The 25,841-nt window shown below is 44.1% G+C and overlaps 1 protein-coding gene across 1 annotated transcript in view; it reads left to right on the top strand.

Moving 5' to 3' along the window:
• The first annotated feature begins 328 nt into the window (after positions 1–328).
• The window catches only part of CCDC9B (coiled-coil domain containing 9B), a 65,571-nt gene continuing 40,058 nt past the window's right edge, over positions 329–25,841 (top strand). Inside the window, exons 1-5 of the mRNA XM_056851872.1 lie at positions 329–423; positions 8,412–8,525; positions 10,328–10,432; positions 16,281–16,445; positions 21,415–21,567. Of these exons, the coding sequence (XP_056707850.1) occupies positions 403–423; positions 8,412–8,525; positions 10,328–10,432; positions 16,281–16,445; positions 21,415–21,567 (558 nt within the window). The 5' untranslated portion in view covers positions 329–402. The remainder of the gene's footprint in view (positions 424–8,411; positions 8,526–10,327; positions 10,433–16,280; positions 16,446–21,414; positions 21,568–25,841) is intronic.

The following is a 25,841-nucleotide window of genomic DNA, read 5'->3' as shown; positions in this document are numbered from 1 at the left end:
CTGAAGTGCTGTGTATTTAACATACAATACAAACCCTATGAATAGCTGCATATTAAGTTTGGTTGTTGATGTGCAAACGTGCCCTATTTTTTTTTTTTTTTAGGGTTTTTGCTTTCTGGTGCATTGGTTATGGCACTAGGGAGTGAAAGGGAGTCTCAGGGCACAGGAAAGAGGTGCGTTCCCAGGGCAAGGCGAATGAAGAGTGTCGGGGAAGGCACGAGCACTCCAATTGCCTGCCTCTGCTTTGGTATATTAGGCAGCCAGTGCTCTTGGCTGGGAGCCCAGGCAGGGCTTTTGTAATCAAAACATGATCTTGTATGCTGAGCAACCAGTACTGAGAAAGGCCGACTGATGGCTCTCCTCTTGTAGCTCTGCTGTGGAATCTGCCGGGCTTCACCACTGATGTCCAAAATGCCCCGATCTGTGAGTGCTGCCTTTGTTGTGACTGGGAGGGGTACGGGGGAATTCTTTCCCGCATTCAGGAAAGCCAAAAAATGACTTTAAAAAAAATGTGTTGTCGTTTTGGGGTATTTTTGCTTTTGGCCACCAGACATGAATCTGAAAGATGTGGGAAGGCAAAAAGAAAAAAAGAAGAAGTGTCTTTCATACAGCAGGTTTTGATATGACTATCATCTCAGCTCAAGCTGAATCAGAGGGAAGAGGGTGGGGGAAGGGAATAAATACCAGAAAGCTGGGTAATGACAGACATTTTCCATGCCAAGACAGAGAGCCTGGAGCTGCATCTGTCAGAGCAAAGGCTATTTATTAGAGAGCGTGCGCATGGGATTCCGGAAAGAATCTCTGCGTTGGGGCTCCATCCCTATCTTCACTTCCCCCCCCCCCCCCGGCTTTTCTTTCCCTCTCCCAAGCCTGGCTTCTCTCTGAAATCTTTCATATTGCTGACTTGGAAAGCATGCAGGGAAATGGTGTAGGCAGAGCTACGTACTGTGAGAAAATATCGCCCACCCAAGACTGAGCATGAAGTGAGGGATACAATGGGAAATCTCCATTAAGCTTCCATTAATATCTTCTTGTTTAGCTCCCCCACACACCCTGTTTCTGATGCATTTTAATGGAGAGATAGAGCCGTGAATATCTGGCTCTCCCTCCCCTTCTTTCCCGTTGGCCTCTCGGACTGATCAGGCAGGGCTTTTTGATTCCCAACCATTGCATGTTTGTGCTGCCAAAGCCATTTATAACTCCCTGGTCTAGTCACTATGGCTCACAAAGGGGTGGGGGGCTTGGTTCCCCGAAGAGCTTTACACCAGAGTGGGGTGTCAGAGACTCCCTTCCCATCCCAAGTATTAGCAGAGCTGGCTGTCTTTCTAGTAGTCTGGCGGTGGGAACACCCTCTTGTTACTGATTGCAACGCAGCAGCAACAGACAGGAAGAAAAATGCTGACCACGCTTCTGTGGGCTGGTCACTGCGCACCAGCAGGGAATTGGCCTCAGGCCTCAAAGTGCTGCAGATCTGCTAATTCAGTTGGACCCTTGTTATTGCTGTTCTTTTTTAGGGGGGGAGGAGGTGAATGTATAGAAGTTAGGGAGGAATGAGATTTCTTCTTTGGGCACAAATACTGGAGCTATTTCAGTTAACAGCATAAAGGAGGCTGAGTCGGCCATCATCTCCACGGCGGGAAGGGGCCGTGGCTCAGTGGTAGAGCATCTGCTTGGCATGCAGAAGGTCCCAGGTTCAATCCCTGCCATCTCCAGTTAAAGGGACTAGGCAAGTAGGTGATGTGAAAGACTTCTGCCTGAGAATCTAGAGAACCGCTGCCGGTCTGAGTAGGCAATACTGACTTTGATGGACCGATTCAGTATAAGGCAGCTTCATGTGTTCATTTGCTAGACACGTTGATGGTATCAGTTCTACTACTACTAATATTCTACTAATACTGGTGTAATTGCAAGCTTTTGTGGGTTACACTTCTCTGGGCAAAGACTGACCAGTTTTTAGAGCTGTCCAATGTTATTTATTAGAACATTTACTGCCCCCGCCTTTTGCTTGCAGCTCAAGGTGACTTACAATTCCAACATTAAAAACATACAATAAAATTTTATCCCCTTCCACCAAAACACTTGCAGCCTAAACTCCATTAAAAGCCCACAAATAAAATGGCCTTACAATACCTCCTAAAAACTTCTAAGGATGGCACCCCCTAGGGTTGCCAACTGTTAGGAGAAAAAAATATGTTCTCCCTTTAGTAAAGGCTCAGTAGGATGTTATTTACCAGGTGATGTTATTTATCTCCAAGTCATGAAAAACTTCAGCTGCCCATTTCCACACATAAAGCCTCTATTAAAGAGACTGGACACTTTTTTTGGTACAGGCCTGATGGCAACCCTAGCTGCCCCTCCACTTCCTCAGAGAGCCTGCCCTACCAAGTGGGAATCTCTATATAGAAAGAGTAAACTTTATTAGATGCTGGGGGCCACTGTAAGCAGGGGAATAACTAGGGTTGCTAGTATCCAGGTACCAGCTGGAGATCTGCTATTACAACTGATCTCCAGCCGATAGAGGTCAAGTCACCTGGAGAAAATAACAGCTTTGGCAATTGAACTCTATGGCATTGAAGTCCCTCGCCTCCCCAAACCCTGGTCTCCTCAGGCTTCCCTTCAAAAACCTCCCGCCGGTGGTGAAGAGGGATCTGGCAACCCTAGGAATAACTAGAAGGGGGCAACCAGAAGACCACATTGGTGCACAGGGACATATGGTGTAAAAATGGTCCTACTTCATATACTCAGCTGACCAAAACAGTTGCTTACAGGAGCCCTTGGGGCACCAGGTGGGGTTGGAGCCAGCCCTGAGACATCTGGTTGAGCCCTTTGTATGACCTGCTGGCTGGCATCACTTAGGGACTGCGGTGTAATCTGCAATTTGCAACAGCTCAAAAAAAGGATCAGCAATTATGCAAATCAGTGGGAATGGCTGTACTTCAGTGATAAGAGTATGTGCTTTTCATATATAAGGTCTTCAGTTCAATCTCTAGCATTTCCAATTAAAGGATCCCATCTAGCAAGTGCTGGGAGAGGCCTTGCTCTCTTTGAAACTCTGGAGAGCTGCCGCCAGTCGGAATATTTCATTCATTCATGTATTCACTCATTTAGTGCATTTCTATCCCTCCCTTCCTCCAAGGAGCTCAGGGTGGCATACATGTTTCTCTAATCTTCCATTTCATTTTCAGAAAAACCTTATGAGGTAGGTTAGGTTAAGAGGCAATGATTGGTCACCCAGTGAATTTCATGGCAAGCAGGGGTTTGAACTTGGGTCTCTTTGGTCCTGGTCTAGCACTCAAACCGCTATACCACATAGGTAAATACTGAGCTGTGTGTGTGTGTAAAGTGCCGACAAGTCGCAGCCGACTTATGGCGACCCCTTTTTGGGGTTTTCATGGCAAGAGACTAACAGAGGTGGTTTGCCAGTACCTTCCTCTGCACAGTAACCCTGTTATTCCTTGGTGGTCTACTAACCAGGGCTGACCCTGCTTAGCTTCTGAGATCTGACGAGATCAGGCTAGCCTGGGCCATCCAGGTCAGGGCAAATACTGAGCTATATGGACTTATTGTCTGTTGGTATAATGCGGAGTCATATTTTTATGGCCAGTGTATTTACAGTAGTAATGGAAAACACCACAGATATAAATGGCGCCTTCACAGGATAGATCCCAGCTGAGCTATCAGTTGGTTGGTGGCTTCACATAATCTCCAAGGCAGGGGCACACTGGGAGACAAAAATTGCCCTGGAGAAAGGCCCTGCCCCTGGCAGGCTTCTGGCTGCACAGGCCTGGGACCACTCCTCATTTGGGGCCGAGGTAGCCCTGTTGGGGGTAGCCAGCCAGGCCATTGGACACTGTAGGATTGCCAGCCCTTGGCTGGCTATCCCCAAGAGCTTTTGGTGGCAGGGACGGTGGAAGTCAGTGTTGTGTGACACTCTACAGATCCCCCAGATCTCTATGATTTTTACCATAGAGTTTTGGAAAATTCCTAGAGCAATGCAAGACACACCTATTCTGCACCTGCTACTCCACTGAGCAGCAGTTGGAGCCCCAAGACTGGGAGAGGGAGATTGCCCACCATAGCAGGCAGCCTGGCAACCCTTGTCCACTGTGACTTTTCCTGGTGGCCTTAATTGCCAGTCTGCCCCTTCTCCCCCTCATAGAAGGGCTGGAGAGGCTTGTGGAAAGGGAGCTAGTAAGATTTAAAATCTCCATGTCTGTAAGGACTGGGGTGCCTATGCAAAGGCTAGATAGATCTTAGAGAAAACCCATTAATCCCTACTAGAATCAATGAGATCTCAATGCCACCATACAAAGGATGAAGAGATCTCAGCTCTTAGAACGCATACAAAGGTTGATGGATTCTAAGAGTCTCTATCTTACTTAAAAGATGGAGAGGTTTGTAGGCATTCAGCCCAGACATCCAGTCCCAGCAAGGGCTGGCTATCTGGAAGGAATCCTCAGTTAAGGAGTTCCTCAGTCTTATGAGAAGACTGTTAGAGAAATCTGTAAGTACCTAGACCATGCAAGGGCTAAATACTTAGAGAGACTTTTTAGGCAACAAAGTCTTAACCCATATGGAAGATCTGTGATCCTCAATCCATGCAAGGATTAAGGTCTGAGAGCCCACATGCCATGCAAGGGATGGAGAGATCCATTCAGGCAACCAGGGATTAACCTGCTAGGAACTCTAACTCTTGGCTAGAAAGTCCCTTCTTTTATGTTTTTTGAGACCTGGTTTTCCGGTTTTGTTCTGAATTTGCACTATTTTGTAGGAAAGCAACTTTTGCTGGATTCCGTATGGACACCATATAAAAAGAGCCTCTTCCTGATGCCCATATAAGAAGATCCTCTTTCTGGACATAACCTCTTTAACAGCAGGTTTATGTCTTCATTTTACACCTTAAGCAGTATCTTTGCAGCTACAGTTTGGATTCCAGGACAATTGTATTCCAACCAGGGTCACAGGGTCAGACATGTCTAGGCTTGCCAAGTTTCTACTGTAACAAAGGAAAATCCTACACAGCCTAGCATTTCAAAGACAAAATAATTTCTGTTGTTACTACAAACAACTTGTATATATTTCAAGACTAAATGATTTAGGACTAACATTCCATTCTTAGCTGATGAGTCCATAATTGCGTTCAACTTTAAATAGTGAAAGTCTGCAAAATACAGTGCTTCTATTGGCATAATAGTCTCATAAATGCCAGAGCCCATAACAACGTCACAGTGCCTCAGATGATTGATGCTAGAAGCTGCAGTGCAAAAACAAACCCAAACAAACTCCCTAGTGTGTTACAACATAGTTGGTGGGTAAGTGTAATTTTCAAATGAGGGATCATGTGGCTTGACAAGTTACTGGCATTTGAGAGCCCCCTGCAGCTTTAGGGTACTGTTGTCTGTATGCAGGACTCCTCTAGAATTCCTAGTGTGCTGTTTCCGAAAAGTTGTGGAAAGGCTAGTCTACAACTGTAGACATGTCTTGCCCTAAAATTTAATGACAAAATGAAGTAAAGTTCCTCCTTTGCAGGGAGATAGTAAGGAATAAGGCAGAATAGGTTAGTCACAGTATGCCTGCCTCAGAAACTACCAGGCAAGATCATAAAACTAGTAGGATATGACCCTGTCAAGATGTGGATACAAAATTCAGGTTTGGTATTTGACACTTCAGAACACAACAATCTATCCTGACAACATTATTTGAAGTTTGACAAGAATGTCCTTAGGAAGAGACTGTGTTTGAACAAATGTCAACATCTCAAACATCCCAGATATTACAGGCTGTCATAGGACAATCTTATATTAAATATAGACTCCATTATGTCATGCCCATATCATGCAATGACAAATCATTCTCCACAACCACATCACATCTAAAAGTCATACTTTAAAAAAAGGAATAACATTTTTGCCTTCAAATTCAATATTATTATTTTCAAAAGAAAATTCCAGTTAAACTGGGTTTTAGAGACCATATTAGATTAATGGGGAGCTTCATTTTCCTCTATGACTGCTGTTTCTTTAAGGTTCTCGTCCTGATGAGTGTGATCTAGCTTTCCATGGCAGTAATACTTTAGATGATTTCTTAACTGAGGTACACAAAAAGATTCAGAAATGGGAAATCAAATGATCTGGAACATCTTCCCTACAAGAAAAGGTCACCCAAGATGGGTGTGTGTGTGAGGGCAGGGGAATTATAGAATATATATATAGAACAGGCCAAGCAGGGAGATAGAGAAAACTTTTTATTTCTCTCTCTTGTATAAGAACTTGGAGTCATTCAATGAAATAGATGACTCAGGACAGGCAAAAGAGTACTTCTTCAGAGGAAGCATATTTAATGTGGTGATGACTTTAAAAGGGGATTAGACAAATTCATGGAGTGTAGTGTAAGTGGGCTGTTACTTGTGGTGGCTTAGTGAAATTTTCATGTTCAGAGGCAAAATGCTGTGAGCTATGCAGTGTGCCTACTGTGGGAGACAGGTTGCTGAACTAGCTGGATGTTTCTCTACATATTTTGGTCAGATATGCAGAGCTTACTTTTTCAATTAATACCGACCTTAGGGTCCCCCCCCAATTGCTTTCCATTTGGTCCTCTGAGGTATTCAAGGTATTTCCAGGTAAGACTACGGTCTTTTATGCATGGCTGTTTCACTCGCCGTCACCCCTCCAATGACTTCGGGTCTTTGTTTGGATTATGTATGCTGTTTGCGACCTTCAGAGGTTGCCTTGCTCTCCCCCTGCGATTTGCCCAGATTTTGAGGGACCTGTTTTATCTCAAATTTGAAAATGTGGGCAAAACACAAGGAAACGCAGGGGGAGAGCTAGGCAACCTTTTAATGGTTGGAAATGGCATGCATAATCCAAAGACCTGAAGTCATCAAAAGGATGACGGCAAGTGAAACAGTTATTCATTAAAGACCTAAATGTTTGAAGCATTTGGCCTAGGATTTGTATTTGGGCTAGGATTTTCCACTTCTTTAGGGTATTATTTAAGGTATCACCTTGGTAGGAGACCAACCAATAGAAACTATTGGCAAGTTTCCTTGTTCTTTTTGTTGTGAGGTTTAGGTATTTGACATTTTTACTGTCTGGGTTTTTAAAAATATATATTATCTGTTAGAAGCCCTACTTTTAAGCTGCTTTGAGAGCCAATTTAGCTGAGAGCACAGGATAAGTGGTTTAAATAAATCAAATAAACAAGACAATATTCTATTACAGTTTCTTATTTTTTGTCTATAAAATATTACACGTGGCTTGTTAAAATCAGTTTTGTCAGTATCTACTGACATGTTGGCCCCAATAGACTGTGAAATTAGAATTCTCTAAGACTAGACCAGGCCAAGCATACGTGGACACCATTGTTACAGCAAAAAAACACCCCCACCTCTTATGGCTTTTTAAAGATCAATGTTGACACAAGCTTTTGTGGCCTAGAGCCTGTTTCATTGATGGACTCCTCTAATCCATCTGCCCCAATACATGTGCTTGTCTTTACAATGCCGCAAGAGGGGGGTGGGAAGGCAGGGAAGTCCTGCTTTACTGATGGAAATCTCTTCTGGCAATGGAGATTTTGCGCGGGATCCTATCCTTTTACTACTACTCTTGTATGAAATTTGGATTATATTTTAAACACACCTGCTTTTAAAAAAAGAAAGGTACTGGTTGTCTCTTGATCCATTTTAATGACTATTTTTAACACTGATGGTTCCAAAGGTCTTTCCTGTTTTAAATATTATTTATTTATTTATTATGTTTCCACAATGGGGATCCAAAGTGGCTTACAAATTAGGAACTATGAAAATACAGTTTACAAAAGTACAATTTAAGTAAGCAAACAGAGAAGATAAGCAAACAATACAGGACATCACATCTCGGGCAAGTGCTGGTCTGGATCTACTGAGCTGCTTCATTTAGGATCTCAGGCTACAGGTCAAAGCCGAAGAGCTCTTTGGCTTATCCCTCTGGCCACATACAGACTAAATACCTGAATCAAGAGAAGCTCAGCCCAGAGCTCATTCATCTGCTATAAAGCTGTTCCCAACCTTCCTCCTCCAGTTAGAGTTGCCAACTCCAGGTTGGAAGATCTTGGATATTTGGGGGTAGAGTTTGGGGAGGGGAGGGCCCTCAGTGGAACATAATTCCATATAGTTCACCTTCCAAAGCTGCCATTTTCTCCAGTGGACTGGATCTCTGAGGTCTGGAGATCAGTTGTAATTTTGGGAGACCACTGGGCCTTTCCTGCAGGCTGGCAACCCTACTTCCCTATCACAGGAATAGGTCATTGTTGTGGGTAAAGACCATCTGCCTTTGTATTTACCCTGCTGTAGTGGAAACAAAGAGGATGAGCAGTTTGCTGTGTTTTTGGCCATATGTCTAAATTCATTAAAGCACTTTCTTTTGCAATATTAGGATGCCACTGTGGATGATGCAGTGTTGCAGAAGAAAGAGCAGAAAGATGTTGAACTGGATAAGAAAATCATAGCTTTGCGGAAAAAGAATGAAGCTCTTATGAGAAGATACCAAGTAAGTCTGATTCTAGTCTGACTCCTTTGGGTTTGTGCTTCCCCATAGTTCTGTTTCTGACCCGTCTTAAAGTTTAGCAACTTGATGTGCTAATTTTTATTCATTTATTTACTTTTCAAATATATATCACATATCTCCCATAGCTCAAGACAGCTAAAAACAATGTAGAACAACGTGATTTAAACGAGTTAAATACCATATAACAGCTAGCAGCAATATAGAATAAAATAATTTAAAACTAATATAAATAAACAACAGTAAAATAGGTATAATTTTTTTAAAAACATCAAATAGGGCTGTGCAAAGAAAATTCTGCAAATTTTGGGTTCGGGTTTATTGTGCCTATTTTTTTTTTGTAAACCCAGAATAAGCTGAATACCCAAAGGGGTATTTTGGCTTTATTTCTGGGTTTACCAGGGAAAAAATTGGGACCATTATAGTCTGTGGGGTTTTTTTTTTTTTTAAGCTCCTATGGAGACATTTTTGGAGGTAGACTTCCCAAATTTTCAGATGGGAAAACTGCATCTAGAGAGCAGCAAATCTAAGTCAAACTTCCCATGCATAAAAGGCCCAAGTGTAAAAAACTGAAAGACAGTTGTAAATAAAAGGATTCATAAAGACAATTCACACCGAAAAGATGATTTACAGCTGATCTTCAATCTTCCTGTGTTTTGCAATTTAAATGTAATGTGGTCTTGGCTTAATCAGCACCACTATTTAGAAGCATAGTTGGTATAATTACTGCCAGGATTAGGTGAGAGTTGGTAACTCAAATTCCTTTAATCCTGCCCTCCACAAAACTGACAAAAACATTAAAATTTATAGGGGCAAAAATCCAACTACTTAGAGTCCATGCAATCAGACGCATGGGATTCCTGTGTCAGACTTGTTTACATCAGTACTAGCATGATAACATCTTAAATAAAAATTTCACATCAGATTCTGGAGAAGTTAATCTAAGAGAAATCAACACAGCAGATAACATCACGAGAAATGCCTTGCTGGTCAGATGGGAGAGGGGGGATGCTGCAGCCTTTGAAGTCAGAAGTGCATGGTATCAGTACAGAATGCTCTGTTTTTCTTTTTTGAGTGATCATAGCCAGAGCACAGTTCTAGAAGATGATGTCTGTTCGGCAGCATGGACATGAGGTGAACCACAGGAGTCAGTATTGTCTTCTGTGTTATTTAACATCTGTGTGAATCTGCTGGGTGGGTTTTCCAGAACTTTGGAGTATGATGTCATCAACATGCTAATGACAAGTCAACTCTACATTGTATTCACTCACGAGCCAGTTGCGGTTCTCTCTACGATGAACTAGTGTTTTGAAGCTATATTGGGGTAAGAGAGATTTCATAGGCTAGAGACAGGACAAAGGTGTAAGAGTTGAAAATGGTTTGAAAGAGGCATCACTTCCCATGGTGGCCACAAATTTCTCTGAAAGCCTGTGGTCAAACAGATTTTGCAGGCTTTTGAAACATCACAGAACCTGCAAAACCTGTTCAGTGATGGTGAAAGTAGCTAGATTAACATGCCACAGATAACGAAGCATCTCTCAAGCGTTCTTCAGTTCTTTGAAAAAACTGAGCATTGGTGAATACAGAAGTCAACTGGACTTTGCTATTATGAAATCTAGTGATGGCACCAGCTCTTTCTTGAGAAAAGTCCAGTTTTTCTAAGTTTCCATTTGCTTCTTTCCTTGTTTCAGCACATTCGTTTTCTTTTCTTTTTTTTTTTTTTGGTTTTCAGCTTGTTTTAATGTTTTAATATCACCTGAGACTTGATCTGGATGTCACTTTTTCAGGAAATAGAAGAGGACAGAAAGCGTGCGGAGCAGGAGGGAATGGCTGTCACCTCAAGGAGACCCAGATCAGATGGCCTCACCATCACGATTACCAAAGCTCATAATGTAAGCATCCTTTCTTCTTTTTTTCCCTCTGCAAAAGGGATTTTGCATATTCCATTCATATGAAGTTTGACCTCTAAGCCAAGACAGATCATGAGACTTGATTGGAACAGACATATGGAGCAGCAGGCCCCAGGCCACTCTCAGGATTCATGCAAGCACAAAGAGGGATGCATATCTGTTCTCAAATGTACAAGACGGGAAACTGTGTACATGCAAGAAACCTATTTTGCAAAAAAAAGAAGGCTTGTAGAGCTGCCCAGTGTTTCTGTTAGGATCTAAAAAAGAAAATTATGAAGACACATACCTCATGACTGTCGGATTGTCAACAACCTTGGAAAAATATATATCCTGTCCTTTGAAGACAGACTTGGTGTGTGGAAAAGGGCAGGTGAAGCTTTTCATGGCATGGAGGTAAAACAAATCAACTGGCATGGAGGTAAAAAAAAAATCCCATTAAGCCTCTATTAAGGGGCAGGACATTCCCCCCCCCCGCCAGGTTACTAGCAAACCCACAGTTATAGAATGGCATTCAAAGGGAAGGACCATGGCTCCGTGGTAGAACACCTGCTTTGTATTCAGGTTCCATCCCTGGCACAGTTAAAAAGGACCAGGTAGTTGGTGTTGTGAAAGACTGCTACCTGAGACCATGGAGAACCACTACCAAACAGAGCATACAATACAGACCTTGATAGATGGGCAATCTGATTCCATAAAAGGTAGCTTCATGTATTTATTCTCCTAACCCCTATGGTCTTTAAATTAGGATTGGTTTTCAGAGTGAGAATGTTAAGTGCTCAGTTAAACAACTTCTGCTTAGTTCCTAATCTATAGCTGCTATATTTCCACCCCTAGCCTGACTCCTCATCTAAGACATGAGTCCTGACAGCAGTCCCTTCTCCTAAACCAATGATCAATGAAAGATGAGAAGGTGCCAGGACTGACTCAGGTTATCATATTTTTCATTGCTTTGAGTGGTATCCAGAGCAGGCAATGGAAAATGTGGAAAGAACATGAGAAAAATGGCTGTGGCAGCATTTTCCAGTCATCCTAAATTATTATTGGTTATGGACTCCTCATTAATAGACACTCCTTTTTTTTGTTTTTGTTCTTCAGCTTTAGGAGTGGAGTTGTGTCTCCTTTAAAATACACCATAAAGCCCTGTTGTAATGTCTATGCAACAATAGTCACGTTAATTCAATACTCTACCCAGACCACATAACACTACTTCTTTTCTTCACTGAGGAATGCTTGCTTTGGGGCTGAGGTTGCCAGGCCGCAGCCAGTGGCATTTAGGGGATGGGGACTGGCCATGTTTTCACTGGAAGTGACGTGATGGGAGGCTCTAGGATTTGTAAAAACATTTAATGACATCATTCTGTTTTTCACCAGAAATGACATCTACACACTGGCACAAAGCCAGTGAATGCCCCCATCCCCCCCACCCCCCAGTGCTGCAGGCAACAAACAGGATTGGCAACCATATCTGGGGCAGTGTACACATTACTATTCTGGGCGTGTAATAGTTGTTAGAAGTGACTTTTATCTCCATGTTAATATAGCCAGTGAAAGTTCTAGATCCTGAAAAACACTAGAAAAAATGCATTTTAAAAGAATGTATTCACTTGTGATGATCCCAGATGAGACACCTTTTCAAAGACATAAATATTGGAAGGGCAAAAATGTTATCCTTCTGTCACATCTCATGGTTTCCCAGGTTAGGGTATTAAGCAGGGGAGCCTAAGAACAGCCCTGAGGGTTTTAATGGATCATTCAAACAAAACAGAGGCCTAGCTTTACTGACTTGGGCTTTATTGCAAGCATAATAAACCTTCAATAGCTATATCTCCTCCCTTAGTTCTCTGACCTCAGTTTGGAAGTTGCATTTCCAGTTCCTTATACTAACTAAAAATAGTCATCCCTGCAGCTCCCTCTATTGGTCAAGATAATTATCAATATATCTAATTCTCAATAAGACCATATCTGTGGATACTTAAATCCAAAGAATAGGGCCATCAGCAGACAAAATAGACCTTTCTACAAAGCTGAAAATGACCCAGGTTTTCAGAAAAAGCTGAAATGTATTTTTTTTTAAAAATACACTGGGGGAGTTAACCCCATCCAAAATAATAGCCTGTAGCTTTAAAAAACGAATGCCATCTCAGTGGCAATTGTGAGTGTTGCTAGGCAACCACAACCTTATCACCAGCCTTCAAACCTTAGTTTCTCTCAGTAAAAGGCAGAAGGAGGGGCAGGGTCCTTTCCAGGGCTGTTTTGGCCTCTGAGGGAAGATGCATTGGGGCTAGGCCTGGCAGCAACCACCGAGCAGCTTGATACTGCAGTGTCTTGCTACTATTCTATAACAGTCACCCCACAAAAGCCAGTGTGTTGTACTGGTTAACGTTTCAGAATAGGATCTGGGAGAACCACGTTTGATTACCCACTCTGCCATGGAAGTTCATTGGGTGACATTGGGCCAGTTACATGTTCTCAGCCTAACCTACTTCACAGGGATGTTATGTGGATAAAATAGAGGAGAGGAGAATGATGTAAGCTGCTCTGAGTCCCCATTATGAAGAAAAGCAAGGTATAAATGAAATAAACAATACATATGGCTCAAGATGGGGGGCAGATAAGTGTAGGTTAGTTGGAAGGTGGGAAGGAGAGAAAGAAGCAGGGAAAGTTGAAATATGAAGGCTGCCTATGAAGGCTGCCAGGAAGAGGGAAAGAGGAAATAGTGTGAGAAGGACACTCTTCAAGCAGCAGCTGGACAAATACTTGTCAGGGGTGCTCTAGGCTGATCTTGCATTGAGCAGGGGATTGGATTAGATGGCCTGTATGGCCCCTTCCAACTCTGTGGCCATTCATGCATGGTCAATTTTGATGCTCGCTCAAAGCTCTTTTTTAAAATGCGACTTTAAAAGTGCCTATTCACGGTCCTGATGCAAAAGGAGAAATTCCACCCTTCCCACTTGCCTGCTTCTGTGTTCCTGTTTGCATAGCCATTAGCATGTGCATAGCTAACCCGCCGCTGTTGTTTTGCATGGTTCCTTCAGGGGGATTCTTCGCAGACACCAAAGGTCGCATTAAATGGGCTCTTTAGTAAGGCAAAGCAGGTATGCGCCGGCTTCGCAGTCACATCCGGAATGACGGTTCAGAGCGAAAATTCAAAAAAAGATGCGGGGCAATTCAGCCTGGAATGCGCTGTTAATTACCATGCAAAAATGGCCTATAATTCTATGAAGGAGGATCCTGGAAAAAGTGAGGTGCCCTGTCCTGGTGGCTGATGATACTACACATCTGGGCCATAGTTTTCCTGGGTAGAGGCTGACAGGGAAGGAGGGGGCACATGGTGGTAGATTTGCTGGTGGGTGGGAATGAGAAAAGGAAAGTGGAAAAGGGGAGATACTATAGGGATTTTCAGGGAAGGGAAAGAGGAACTAGTGGAGGACCCCCTTGAGAGTCCCTCGCTTGTCTTTTGTAATACCAAGAGAGGGTGCATCTTATGCTACGAGGAGGATAAAAAGACTGATCTAAACCTTGATGCCACCTAAAGGGCAGGCAGGAATAAATACTCCTCAGGAGTAAAGGCTGCCTTGGGACTAGAGATATGGGTGCCATTTGCCCTCTTTCAGCCCCTGTTCCCCACTGGTACTCCGTGGACCTGCAGGAGAAAATGAAGGTGAGACAGTGCCCAGCAACTCCACAATGTCATTTCCAGCTGCATAACTGGAGTGGTGTCAATCCAGTTATGCCAGACACTGTAGCATTCTGCCAGAAATATTAGAAATATTAAAACATGGTGACATTAGACACAGTGGCATCACTTCCAGTTACACAGCCAAAAAATGACATCACTATGTTGTGGGACTCCATTCACATGAGTCTCTGCCCCTCCAGTCTCTGGGGATTATTATCTGCCAAGAACTGGCAACCCTAAGCAGAATCTCCATTGGAGTAAAGGCCTACTCAAGTGTGGGCCAAGAGAGACAGAAAGTGTGTGTGGCAGGAGGAAGGGGAATAAAAGGTCAGCACAGGAAGAAGGGAAGGAGGGGAGATAGCAGGCAAGGGATGTTAGAGGGGAACCAGACCCTCCCCAACCAGGGATGTAGCATTCCTGACTGGGAACAAAGCTAGGAGTGTCAGATCTCCTGACCTGGTGGAAGACCTCCTTCTGGCCGCCCTCTTCCTCCACCACTGCTGGGTGGGCTGGTGGGGGGGGGGGAATGAGAGGGAATCAACAGCAACGATGTGATGTCACTTGCAGTGCATCCCAGAAGTGACACATCATATAGAGGAGACACTGTAGCATTTGTACAAAACTATGTGATTAAACAATAGAATTTTGGGCAAATGCTATTATGTCACTCTCAGGTTGCTCTGGAAATAACGTTGCTGATGAGCCTCCCCCCTTCTCCATGCCAGTAGGACTCCTGCTGGTTGCCTGCCTTGGGGGCAACCCTAAGTTACTCTTTTGGGTTCTACCTACCTCAAAGCCTAACCCTGTGGTAAAGGTATAGGGGCTAGAGATGGGAATTAAGGAATCTTGGGCAGGAATCCAGGCCTGCGAGCAGGATCATAGCTTCAGTGGAGCGGGAAGTGGGAGGTGGACCCCCAGGCTGTAATCGGGCATTTGAACCTGAGACTCTGTTATTGTGAGTAAACTGTTCAGTAAGCCGCAATCTTGCCACCCCCCCCCCACCAGTGTCTGCTTTTTGTTGGAGAGATTGTAGAACAACGGAAAGCATGGGTAGAGAAGTGGCTCCTGGCCTTAGGGGCCTGACACCCTCTTTGCAGGAAGATACTAATCTTATAGTGACTCTTTCACTAAAAAAGTTATTTATGGTTTGGCCTTCAGTTTTTTTCTGACCTCCTGTGGGTTATTCATTCACTACGGACTTGAATGACTACTTAGGTCAAATTAGATGTGAGCAAGCACCCATGTGTTTATGCATCTTATGGGGGCAGGCTCTATGTTTTCCATAAACAGGAGCATGTGCGTGAAGGGAGCTCTTTCCCAGCTTTATCTTACTGCACTAGGTTGCTTGAGGCACTTTCTTTTAGCCAGATGTAAACTGGTCTTGCCCAGGGGACCTTTACTTTTTAAACTGGTCTGAGGAATAAATTCTTAAAAGGAAAGAAGGCAGCAAGGAGTGAAGGGGAGGGGGAAGAAGGCCCTAGCTCCCCTTACCTTCATGCTCTATTATTTATTTAGTTATTTATTTAGTTATTTTTCATTTTATTCATATCCTGCCCTCCCCGTCTGGGTATAACCCTTCCCATTTCTTACTAGGGCTTACTCTCTGCCCTAGTAAGTGAGCCAAGGATTGCAGTTTCAATGGAACTTGCTCTGATCGAGCAGGTTGCTTCTTATGTTTTAAAGTAAGCAGAGTACATACTCAGGACCCCTTAACAGAGATGATGTATGACATAATTAATGAAAATTCCTGAGTACACACTTGTCCTTTGTAAATTTAAAATGTCATGAGAGCAAGGGGGTTCTGATAAAAAAGAAAAAAACTCCCATGCAAGACTGCCTACCACTTCTATTGTGTAGTTTATCCCTGGGCAGTAAAGTCCCGCACAGTTATGGTTCTATCAGTTTCACAATCCTTTGACATTTTAGTCAAATGTCAGATTTGTAAGTGTATGGTGTATTTTTCCAGATTTATGGGATGCTGTGCAAACCAAACAAAGGGACTCAGTGTTTCTCTGGAAAGGTATTTGTATCACTGACAAAAAGGGTGTTGTAAATCTCCCCTGACACTTTCATAGTTTTTCATCTTCTTCTGTTATAAATGCGAAAGAACATAAAAAGTGGGCATGAACTGATAATCTTCTCCATTTTTAGGAGAAAAGAGTAGTGAGTGAAAAACGGGGAAGCAGCTGTTCTGCAGCCTCGAGCTTTGGGATTGGTAGTGAGGAGGAGGAAGATGACGAGGAAGCAGACCATTTGTTTACATTCAGGATGGGAAAGAGGATGCAGCTGGCAGTTACCATGGACAATAAGGCCAAGGTGAGTCTTTAACATTTGTGGTGACACTCCAGAGCAATTACATAGAGCTGCAAGACAAGGCGCCTAAGAAGGTTTCCAGAGGTGCTATTATTTTGTTAGTGATTATATTAATATAAGATACATATTTAACTCAACAGCATTTCTGTTCCACATTCCTTCCCTTGTTTAGGCACCACAAAATCAAGAAAGATGTTGAAAAGTTCAGTCTTTGTGGCTTAATGCCACAAAGTCTTCTCCAGCTGCCATGCCTTTCTTTCTTCAGCAACTGTCATCAGTGGTTTGATGTTTGTTAAAACTTCCTTGGCTGAGCAGTTCACAGAAGTAATAAAGTCTGACTCCTATCTCAGAATATGATGGCATTTTCAAAAATCCTTCTTTTTTGGAATCTAGCATTTGTGATTTCAGGGAAAATATGTGAAAGCACATGATGTGGAGAAAGCTCAGAAACTAGGCAGGCAATCAGAGCCCAAAATATCCTTGTGTAGCTCTTCCTTTTCTCAGTGAACTCCAGTGTCCACTTCCTCTTCCTCTTACACACTCACTGAAGGCATGACTTTCAAAGCATCCTGTGCAGATTTCTGGAGAACTTTATATTTCTCCTTGGTGTAGTGGTTAAGAGTGGTGGTTTGGAGCAGTAGACTCTGATCTGGAGAACTGGGTTTGATTCCCCTCCACATGAGTGGCAGAGGCTAATCTGGTGAACTGGATTTGTTTCCCCACTCCTACACATGAAGCCAGCTGGGTGACCTTGGGCTAGTCACACTCTCTCAGTCCCACCTACCTCATAGGGCAGGGGTGTCAGACATAAGGCCTGAGGGCCAGGTGTGGCCCCTTGAGATACCTTATCCGGCCCATGAGCCAGCTGAGGGGGCAGCCACCCCTCCATTCTCAATCTGGGCTGGCGAGGCATAGCCTGGCCCAACCAAGTGACATTTATGTCAAATCGGGCCCTCGTAACAATTGAGTTTGACACCCCTGTCATAGGGTGTCTGTTGTGGGGAGGGGAAGGGAAGGTGATTGTAAGCCAGTTTGATTCTTCCTTAAGTGGTAGAGAAAGTCAGTATATAAAAAACCAATTCTTCTTCTCTTAATTGCACATTGTTCCTGTTACTGAGGAATTGCTGGCTATCCAGTATGTACCATAAAGATGGAGAAACGCAAGGAACTTTGTTTCCTATCCAAATGAAATCTATTTTGGAGAAAGCTCTCTGATTACTGCTGATATCGCAGCATGGCATTCTTTGTGGTGACACCTGTCGCGTAAAATGCTTGCCACTGGAGATTCACCAAGGGAAATGGTATACTTACAATTTTTTCTAATTTTTGGTGACTTTGTATTTTTAATCCTGATGCTTTTCCAGTTTCCTTTGCTTGTTTTTGTTTGTTTAGTGTCAACCCTAACAATGTATCCAACTATTACATCAGTGTTATATTTGTATGAATTATTACTGCATTCAGATGACCAGTCCAAGAACGATCTTCAAAAGATCTTGAACTTGTGTGCCTTTCTTCTTCCTCTTGCATGCCATTGCAAGACAGAGGAACCCTGGTTTAGAAGTAACGACAATTCATTGTGATGTTTGAACTGGACAACAAATTACATGGTTTTTTCTTGCTGTCAACCCATGTTTCTAAACCTTGTTTAAACAACCCATGTTTAAACCTTGGGTCAGAACCCTTGTTTGTTAAACCACCCATTCAAACAGCACACCAATCTGTAGTTAGTTCAAGACAAAAAAAAAAATCCAGTCATGGGTTGATGCATGAAGAGAGGGGTCTCCAAAATTTACAGTGGTTTGTTCACATTCTTCTTGACATTTGAATGTAGCCTGTGTGTTGTTTATGTTTGAAGTCCCTTTGAGTGCTGATTTCCCATAGAAAGGCAAGTAAACAAATAAATAATAATGAACATCTTAAAGAATGTATTAATGATGTTTGGTGCCAAACTGCATTATTCAGCCTTTTTAAACTGAGCGATGTTTTACCCAAAAACATCCACTCAGATTCATGCTGGACTCAGTTCTTCACTGGTCACACAATGAGATTCGTGCCCCACCTCAGTACTACTCACTATATTATGCATTGGCCTTGACTGATTTGCCATTCACAGACCACTTTCTCTAGTCTCACCTGAAATTTTATTCGTGTATTTATTTATTTCGTCTATAGTCCACCTTTCTCACTGAGACCTGAGGCAGATTACAAGTAAAAGCAATGCAGTGGCAGTAGAAGATGGGCAGCACAATCCTAAGGGGGGGGTAGTTGCGGGGTGGCCAGGGACAGCACCACCGCACCATCTCCTGGGAGGCTTGCTGGCCCGGCGGTGCAAACCAAAATGTAATTTTTTTTAAACCCTGGGAAACTGCTCCATTCAGTTTCATGGGGCTGCGCTACCACTTTTGCTGGTGCAAGCTTGTGCCAGCAAAAGGGGGTGTTTCCGGGGCAAAAGTGCTCAGGGAGTGGACTAAAGTCAGCCCTGCCCCAGGAATGCCCCCTTTGGCAATGGTGCAAGCCCTTGCAGTAGAAAAATGCTGCCATGCATGGCACTGCCGTGTGGCTACCCAGCATTGGTGTACGTGGCCCTGCGCCAGCATTAGTGCCCATTTAGCAAATGCAAGTGGCACTAATGCCGGTGTAGGGGTCATGCCGGCTCCTAAGACCATTCACCTCTCTGGATTGCTCTGATAGTACCCATACTTTCCCCATAGTAATTGTGAGCAAAATTAAAGAACATTGCACTAAAAGCACAATATAATACAGAAAGTAAAGCAGGAGTTGGGAGAACAATGTAGTGTAACAGTATATTGCATCTACTAGATAATATAACAAAGCTGGATTATAAAATTAGAAAACAACACAATGAACACAGCATAACGTATATAGTGAAGACGATTTCATTAACATTAACTGCAATTTTATTTGTATTATCAGCCTTTGGACTGTAAACTTTATGGGAGTGTAATCACTATACAACATGCAGGCTTTAGCTACTGAGGGATCATTGTCCTGAATATCAAACTCCATGATCAAAAAGAAGCCACTTGCTCTCAGATTGTGAGAGCAAGTCTTTTACTGCCAGATCTGATCCTGAGTTCACTCCAGCCATTCCAGAAAGCTCTCTAGACATCTTGGGAGGGGGGGACAGTTCAATGAAGACAGCTGCTCTGTTCACAGTGGGAACCAAAACAGCACATCTTATTAGGATGTGTTACATAAGAACATAAGAAAGGCCCTGCTGGATCAGACCAAGGCCCATCAAGTCCACCAGTCTGTTCTCACAGTGGCCAACCAGGTGCCTCTAGGAAGCCATTAATAAGACGAGCGCAGCAGCACCTTCCTGCCTGTGTTCCACCACTGTGTTGATGTGTGAGCTGGGAATCGTATAGAACTGTGTAAGGTCGTCTTAAACAAAGTGACTGCAGATCCTTGACTTATGCATTATGTTTGGATTCAGCTACCTAACATCAGAACTGACCCATCAAAGGCTGGAAAGAGCCCAAGAAGGTTGATTAATGCAGAGAAGCCACAGTAGTGTGAAAGGTTACAATAAAAGCCTTTTCAGTTCCTCGGCTTTAAAAAAATCTGTCCACCAGTACTAATACAGGTGCTGCACGTCAGAAGCTGTTGGAGTTTTCAGTTTGATTATTATCTTGGTCACTGTTGGGCCAGTCCACAGTACGAAAAATGCTTTACAATCCCTTTCTCATTTATTTTCATGGTGTTGCATTATTAGAGTGCCAGTGTTCTCCTCCTCCTTGGCACTCCCTTTGATTAGGTGTGTTGGCTCATCTAAGGCTGCGAATCCTGTGCACATTCACTGGAAGTAAGTCCCATTGAGCAATGCACAATGCGCATTGGATCAGGCTCTACTGGCGCAGCTATTTCAGACCAGCATTTTTTGCATGCAATCTACAGTTAATATAGGTGTGAGAAGAAGGTTCAGTCTGTACCATGGGAGCAATCCTAAGCAGGTTTACTCAGAACTCCCCTTTTATCCAATGGGGCTTCCTCATAGGAAAGTGTTCTTAGATTGCACCCTACATCCTGTTTCCACTTGGATACTACTAAATTGTTCTAATGATATGGCCTCACTTTATTAGAGGTACACATTTATGTGCAACTGGTTGGATTGGAACACTGTGGGCGAAAACGCATGGTCGCTTTAGCCTCCTTTATTCCCTGTTTCAGCCAGGATTCAGCCAGGATCGAACGCACATTCAGCAAAACGCATGCGTTCGATCCTGGCTGAATCCTGGCTGAAACAGGGAATAAAGGAGGCTAAAGAGACCGTGCGTTTTCGCCCTGTGTTGCATTTCCCCTCTTTCTGGCGATGCGTATTATCTGATGCCTCCTCCTGGAGTTTTTGGCTTTGTCTTTTTTTAATGTTGAATTTGCAACGTCACACCCATGCATCCATTTCCCTAGAGCAGAACTGAGCGTTATGAGAAACACAGCCTACAAATTCAATTAGTTTAAAGCCCTCTGTTGCAGCCATCTAAACCCAGTGAGATTTGCAATTACCCAGAATGACATTCATACCATTTCTGCTACATTTTGCTTACTCATGCCTGTCTCAGCCAGAAAAACAATTCCTGTGAGGAGAAATGACTTGGTCTGAAAGGAGCTCTTTCTTCTGATGGGAATTACCGTAGGTGATCTTTACTCAGCTCTAGCAGAGGCCCAGAATGAGGAAAATTATGCACTAAATATAAAAGCATTAGCTTCCTACAGAATGTAAGAATTAGAGCGATACATCCATCATTAAAAAACAGAGATGAAATGCAATGAACAAATCATTAAAAGCATAAAAAGGAACCATCAGGAGAAACCTGCCCAAATCGAATTTGGTGTCTGGTGCTTTTATTGAAGACTTACATGTGCCCACGCTCACTAGAAAGATGTACCTTTATACGTGAATGGTAACTACTCATGTCTTTGGACTATGACATTCTCACCTTGTCTTTTCTAGGGGAAGCGGATTGTTAGTGAAAAACTGGGATCACAGTGTCTTGGGAGCCCAGGGGAGGCCCCAGACATCAGCGAGGAAGAGATGGATCAGCTGGTAGCTTTCCGCAGAGGAAGAAGAATGCAGATTGCTATTACCATGGACAACAAAAGCAAGGTGAGGGTTATTCCAAAATAGCAGCTTTCTGGGGCTCCAGTTCTTAGCTTAGGCTCTATCATGGAAAGCAGCTTTCTAATGTAATGTAACAAGGTTGTTGCCAACTCTTGAAGAAGAAGAAGAAGAGTTGGTTTTTATATGCTGATTTTCTCTACCACTTAACGAAGAATTAAACTGGCTTAAAATCACCATCCTTTCCCCTCCCCACAACAGACACCTTGTGAGGTAGGTGGGGCTGAGAGAGCTCTAAGAGAGCTGTGACTAGCCAAAGGTCAACCAGCTTGCTTCATGTGTAGGAGTGGGGAAGCCAACTCAGTTCACCAGATTAGCGTCTGCCCCTCATGTGGAGGAGTGGGGAATCAAACCCAGTTCTCCAGGTTAGAGTCCATAGCTCCAAAACACCACTCTTAACTACTACACCATGCTGGCTCTAATTGCTCCTAGGAAGTGAAACGTCATTTAGAAATTGTGTCTCCTGCTTCTGTGCTGTAATGGCCCATCTGCTTCTCCTACCTTCAGTAGAAGTTCCACTTACTGCAGTGGACAGAGATGAGTGCACAGACAGATGCCCAACAGAGGCAAAAGAGATACTGAGCCACTGGCCTGCTTGTGCGCAAATGAAAATTCACCAGGAGAATTTGATATGATGCTGTCCTGACTTTACCATGTGAAGCGTGATTTGTGCTACTGTTGAGCAGTAATAGGTGCAGTAGATATAAAGCAGGGCAGAATGACCTGGCAGCCACTGAAAAGGCACCCCCCCCTCTGTAGTACGTATTATAACTTACCTTCATATCCTGAAATATTGGTAATTTTTCTGCCCCGAGTGCATGATTTGATGCTGGGGCTTGTGGCAGAGAAATGTTCAGTGTGATAACTCAGGATATGGTGGTAACAGAATGGAAGATGTGGGTTTGTATCCACTGCACTGGAGCTTTTCCATGGGCAGGATTCCTGCCTGCGGAGTGCAACTTTCTTGCCTCCCCCTTGGGATGGGTGTGTGTGTTACAAACCCGCCCTGGGTCTGTGTGTTTTCACATGTGTGTTGTGTGATTGCCTGCATGTAAAAGTGTACTTCGTGCCACCAACCCAAGTAATAAAATCCAACCTATCATGTAACCAGTACATTGGGGTACATTGGTAAGTCTGCCTCTGGGCATAGAGCAGGGGATTGCTGGGGGAGTTGGGAGGGAGGTAGTTGTGAATTTCCTGCATTGTGCAGGGAGTTGCACTACAGTGGTCGGCAAACTCATTAGTCAACAGAGCCAATTATCAACACTACTACGATTGAGATTTCTTTTGAGAGCCAAATTTCTTAAACTTAAACTATATAGGTAGGTACACTGTTTATTAACTTAATAAACTTTAATTAAAGTTTAAAGTCTTAATTAAACTATGGGTACACTGAATAAAACTTGATATCATACTTAATAGTGATCTTATTTATTGATAAAAAATAAATTGTAAGTAAGGTATCCATAAAATTAAATCATGACAATGACCGACAAACACTACATTTTCCCCATCTGCATTCTCAAAACTCTGCAGGGGGGCTTATTGTTGAGTTTTGAGAATCTGGATGGGGAAAATGTGCATCTGAATGGCAAATCCAAGGCAAAACCTTCCATTCATAAATGGCCAATAACCCCCCATGCAGAGTTTTGAGAATCTGGATGGGGAAAATGTGCATCTGAGTGGCAAATCCAAGGCAAAACCTCCCATTCATAAATGGCCTATAACCCCCCCCCCATGCAGAGTTTTGAGAATCTGGATGGGGAAAATGTGCATGAATTAAACATGGCTTCCTCCCCCGGGCCTCGACCTCCTCCTCCTCCTCGCCGCTGCCTGGGCTCCTTCCTTCCTTCCCTCCCCGGCTGGCCTGCCGTCCACCCGTCCGCCCCTCCTCAGTGCCTTGGCCTCCGAGGAGGAGGAGGAGGAGAAAGAAGAGGAGGAGGAAGGCGGAGGGGCGTCCTCCCCCCCTCCCCTCTTGCTGGCGTTCTCCAGCGGTGGAAGGGAAGGGCAGGCCACGAGGGCGACGCTCTGGAGTTTGCAGGTGAGGAAGGTGGGGGAGTGTGTGTGTGAGCTGGATCGGGGCCTCACTCCCTCTTCCCGGTGCTCGGGCCAGCACGTTTCAAAGACCCGCCCCCCCAAGCATGGCGGCTGCGGCTCTGGGCTGGCGGAAAGGCGGAGGACTTTTGCGGGACTTCTGCGTGCGTGCAGAGCCCGGCCGGGGTGGGGAAGGGACGCCAGGCTCTCCTCCGCTGCGCCATGCAGCCCCGATCCTCCGCCGAAGGAAGCCAGCCCCCCCTCCGCGCCCTCCGTGCCCAGGGAAGGTGGCTTCTCTCGGGTGGGCGGCTGCGATCCTGCAGCCCAGAGCCGCACTCAAGGGGCCAAAGAGCCACATGCTGCTCGGGAGCCGCGGTTTGCCGACCACTGCACTAGATCTCTTGAGTTCCCTTCCAGCTCTGTGTTTCTATGTATGTTTCTTAGTACAAAGGGCAGAGCTCTGCAATTACTTAAGCCCCCCTGTGCATATGTGTTCTTAGCAAGTATAAGTGATCTAGGCATGTGGTTAGGATTTGAATCACAGTCTGCTTTCATAAACAGGAAAGAAACTTTATTACTACAGGTTAAACTAGAGCACATACATGGAAAATAGCTGTCATTCCCAATGGGTACAGATCTAAGGAAAGGAATACAGAAACACCAGTCTAAGTAAGTTACAAGACAGATACCTGAGATGGAGCAAACTCTGTACTGCCCCTTTGCAGAAGAGTTAGGGTCTCGGCATAGATCATAGCACCCAGGCAAAGTATCTGAACAAAGAACAAAGCTCTAAACTTTCTAAAGCATCCTATATCTCTGAATACTCAACAGAAGAGGACTCCTAGGAACAACACTGGGGGGCATTTTGGCCTGGAGGGCAAGGGGGGAGGCAAGAAAGTTGTGCTCCAAGGGCAGAAACCTGCCCACAGAAAAGCTCTGCTGGATCCAAGTCTTGGCATTGGAGGAGGGGATAACTTTATGCAGAACTTCTGCTTTTGCCAGCAGCCCCTTGTTTCTTACAACGTGAACTTCTACCCTAGTTTTTGCTATGTTTGACACCATTTGTAAAATGTCTGCCACTGACACATATATGTCTGATTGTGTTATTGAGAATAACAGGCCTAAAGTAGTAAGTACCTAGTGCTGCCTGGTCCCCACTGGCCACCTGTGGGGGATGGGGGGTAGGGTTGCCAGATTCAGTTTGGGAAACTCCTGGAGATTTTGGTATGAAGCCTGGGGAGGACAGGGACCTCAGTGGGGTACAATGCCACAGAGTCCACCCTCCAAAGCATCCTTTTCTCCAGGGAAACTGAACTCTGTAGTCTGGAGATGAGCTGTAATTCCGGGAGATCCCCAGGTCCCACCTGGAGGCTGGCATCCCTAACAGTACCAACTGTTACCTTTAATGATGCATCCAGTCTTGCACCTCTGTGCATGTGGGGTGGGAATTCACCTTCATATACTCAGGGAAAACTGTGTTTATTGGAATACCAGGGTTGTGCATCTAACTCTGCTTCTGATATTAGGCATTTGTGATAAGAGAGAGAGGGATCTGGGGTAGCCAAATTGTCAGCTCCCCATGTTAAGTAACCAAGTGACAGCTTGAAGCATCATCATTAGAAGTATGTTGTAATAACCGTGCCAAGTGAATGTGGCAGCCATATGTTAAGCCATACCTAAATATATTCCAGACCTTTCATGCTGGGGCTCTCAAACCACTATGTCTACCTTGATTGTTGGCTTGTCAATTCTTTCCCAAGTAATATTTGAGAGTCAGTGGGGTAGATAGCACACTTGGAAATAGTCTGAACTTGACCTCTCCATTAGACTTGGGAATTACTGTGGGTTTGGTGCCTCATTACTGTGAAAGGGTCAAGCCAAGAACCCCAGAAATATAAGCGAAGCAAGATGTGGTGTACCATAATGAGGAACATACCAAAGGTTAGCGCCATGGAATAATCTTCTCCACCACACAGTGATCTCGCCTCATTGACCTGTTGTTCCTCTTTGCTTTGCAAAGAGAGGTGAGGGGGCATGGATCCTTGCTCTCTACACATGCACAATAGGAGCAGGTCCTTCCAGAAAGCAGCACACACAAAAAATATGGTGACAGTATATGGATCATGTCCCAGCAGAGAGGGCTCCACAATTCGCCTAAGGATCCCCACTGCTGTAGAGTAAGTTAAGATGAGCCAGTGACTTGCCCCAAAACATTCTGCACAAGATGC

Source organism: Euleptes europaea, chromosome 6 (genome assembly GCF_029931775.1).
Source record: "Euleptes europaea isolate rEulEur1 chromosome 6, rEulEur1.hap1, whole genome shotgun sequence".
NCBI lineage: Eukaryota > Metazoa > Chordata > Lepidosauria > Squamata > Sphaerodactylidae > Euleptes > Euleptes europaea.
This window is presented reverse-complemented; position numbering and strand designations above follow the sequence as displayed.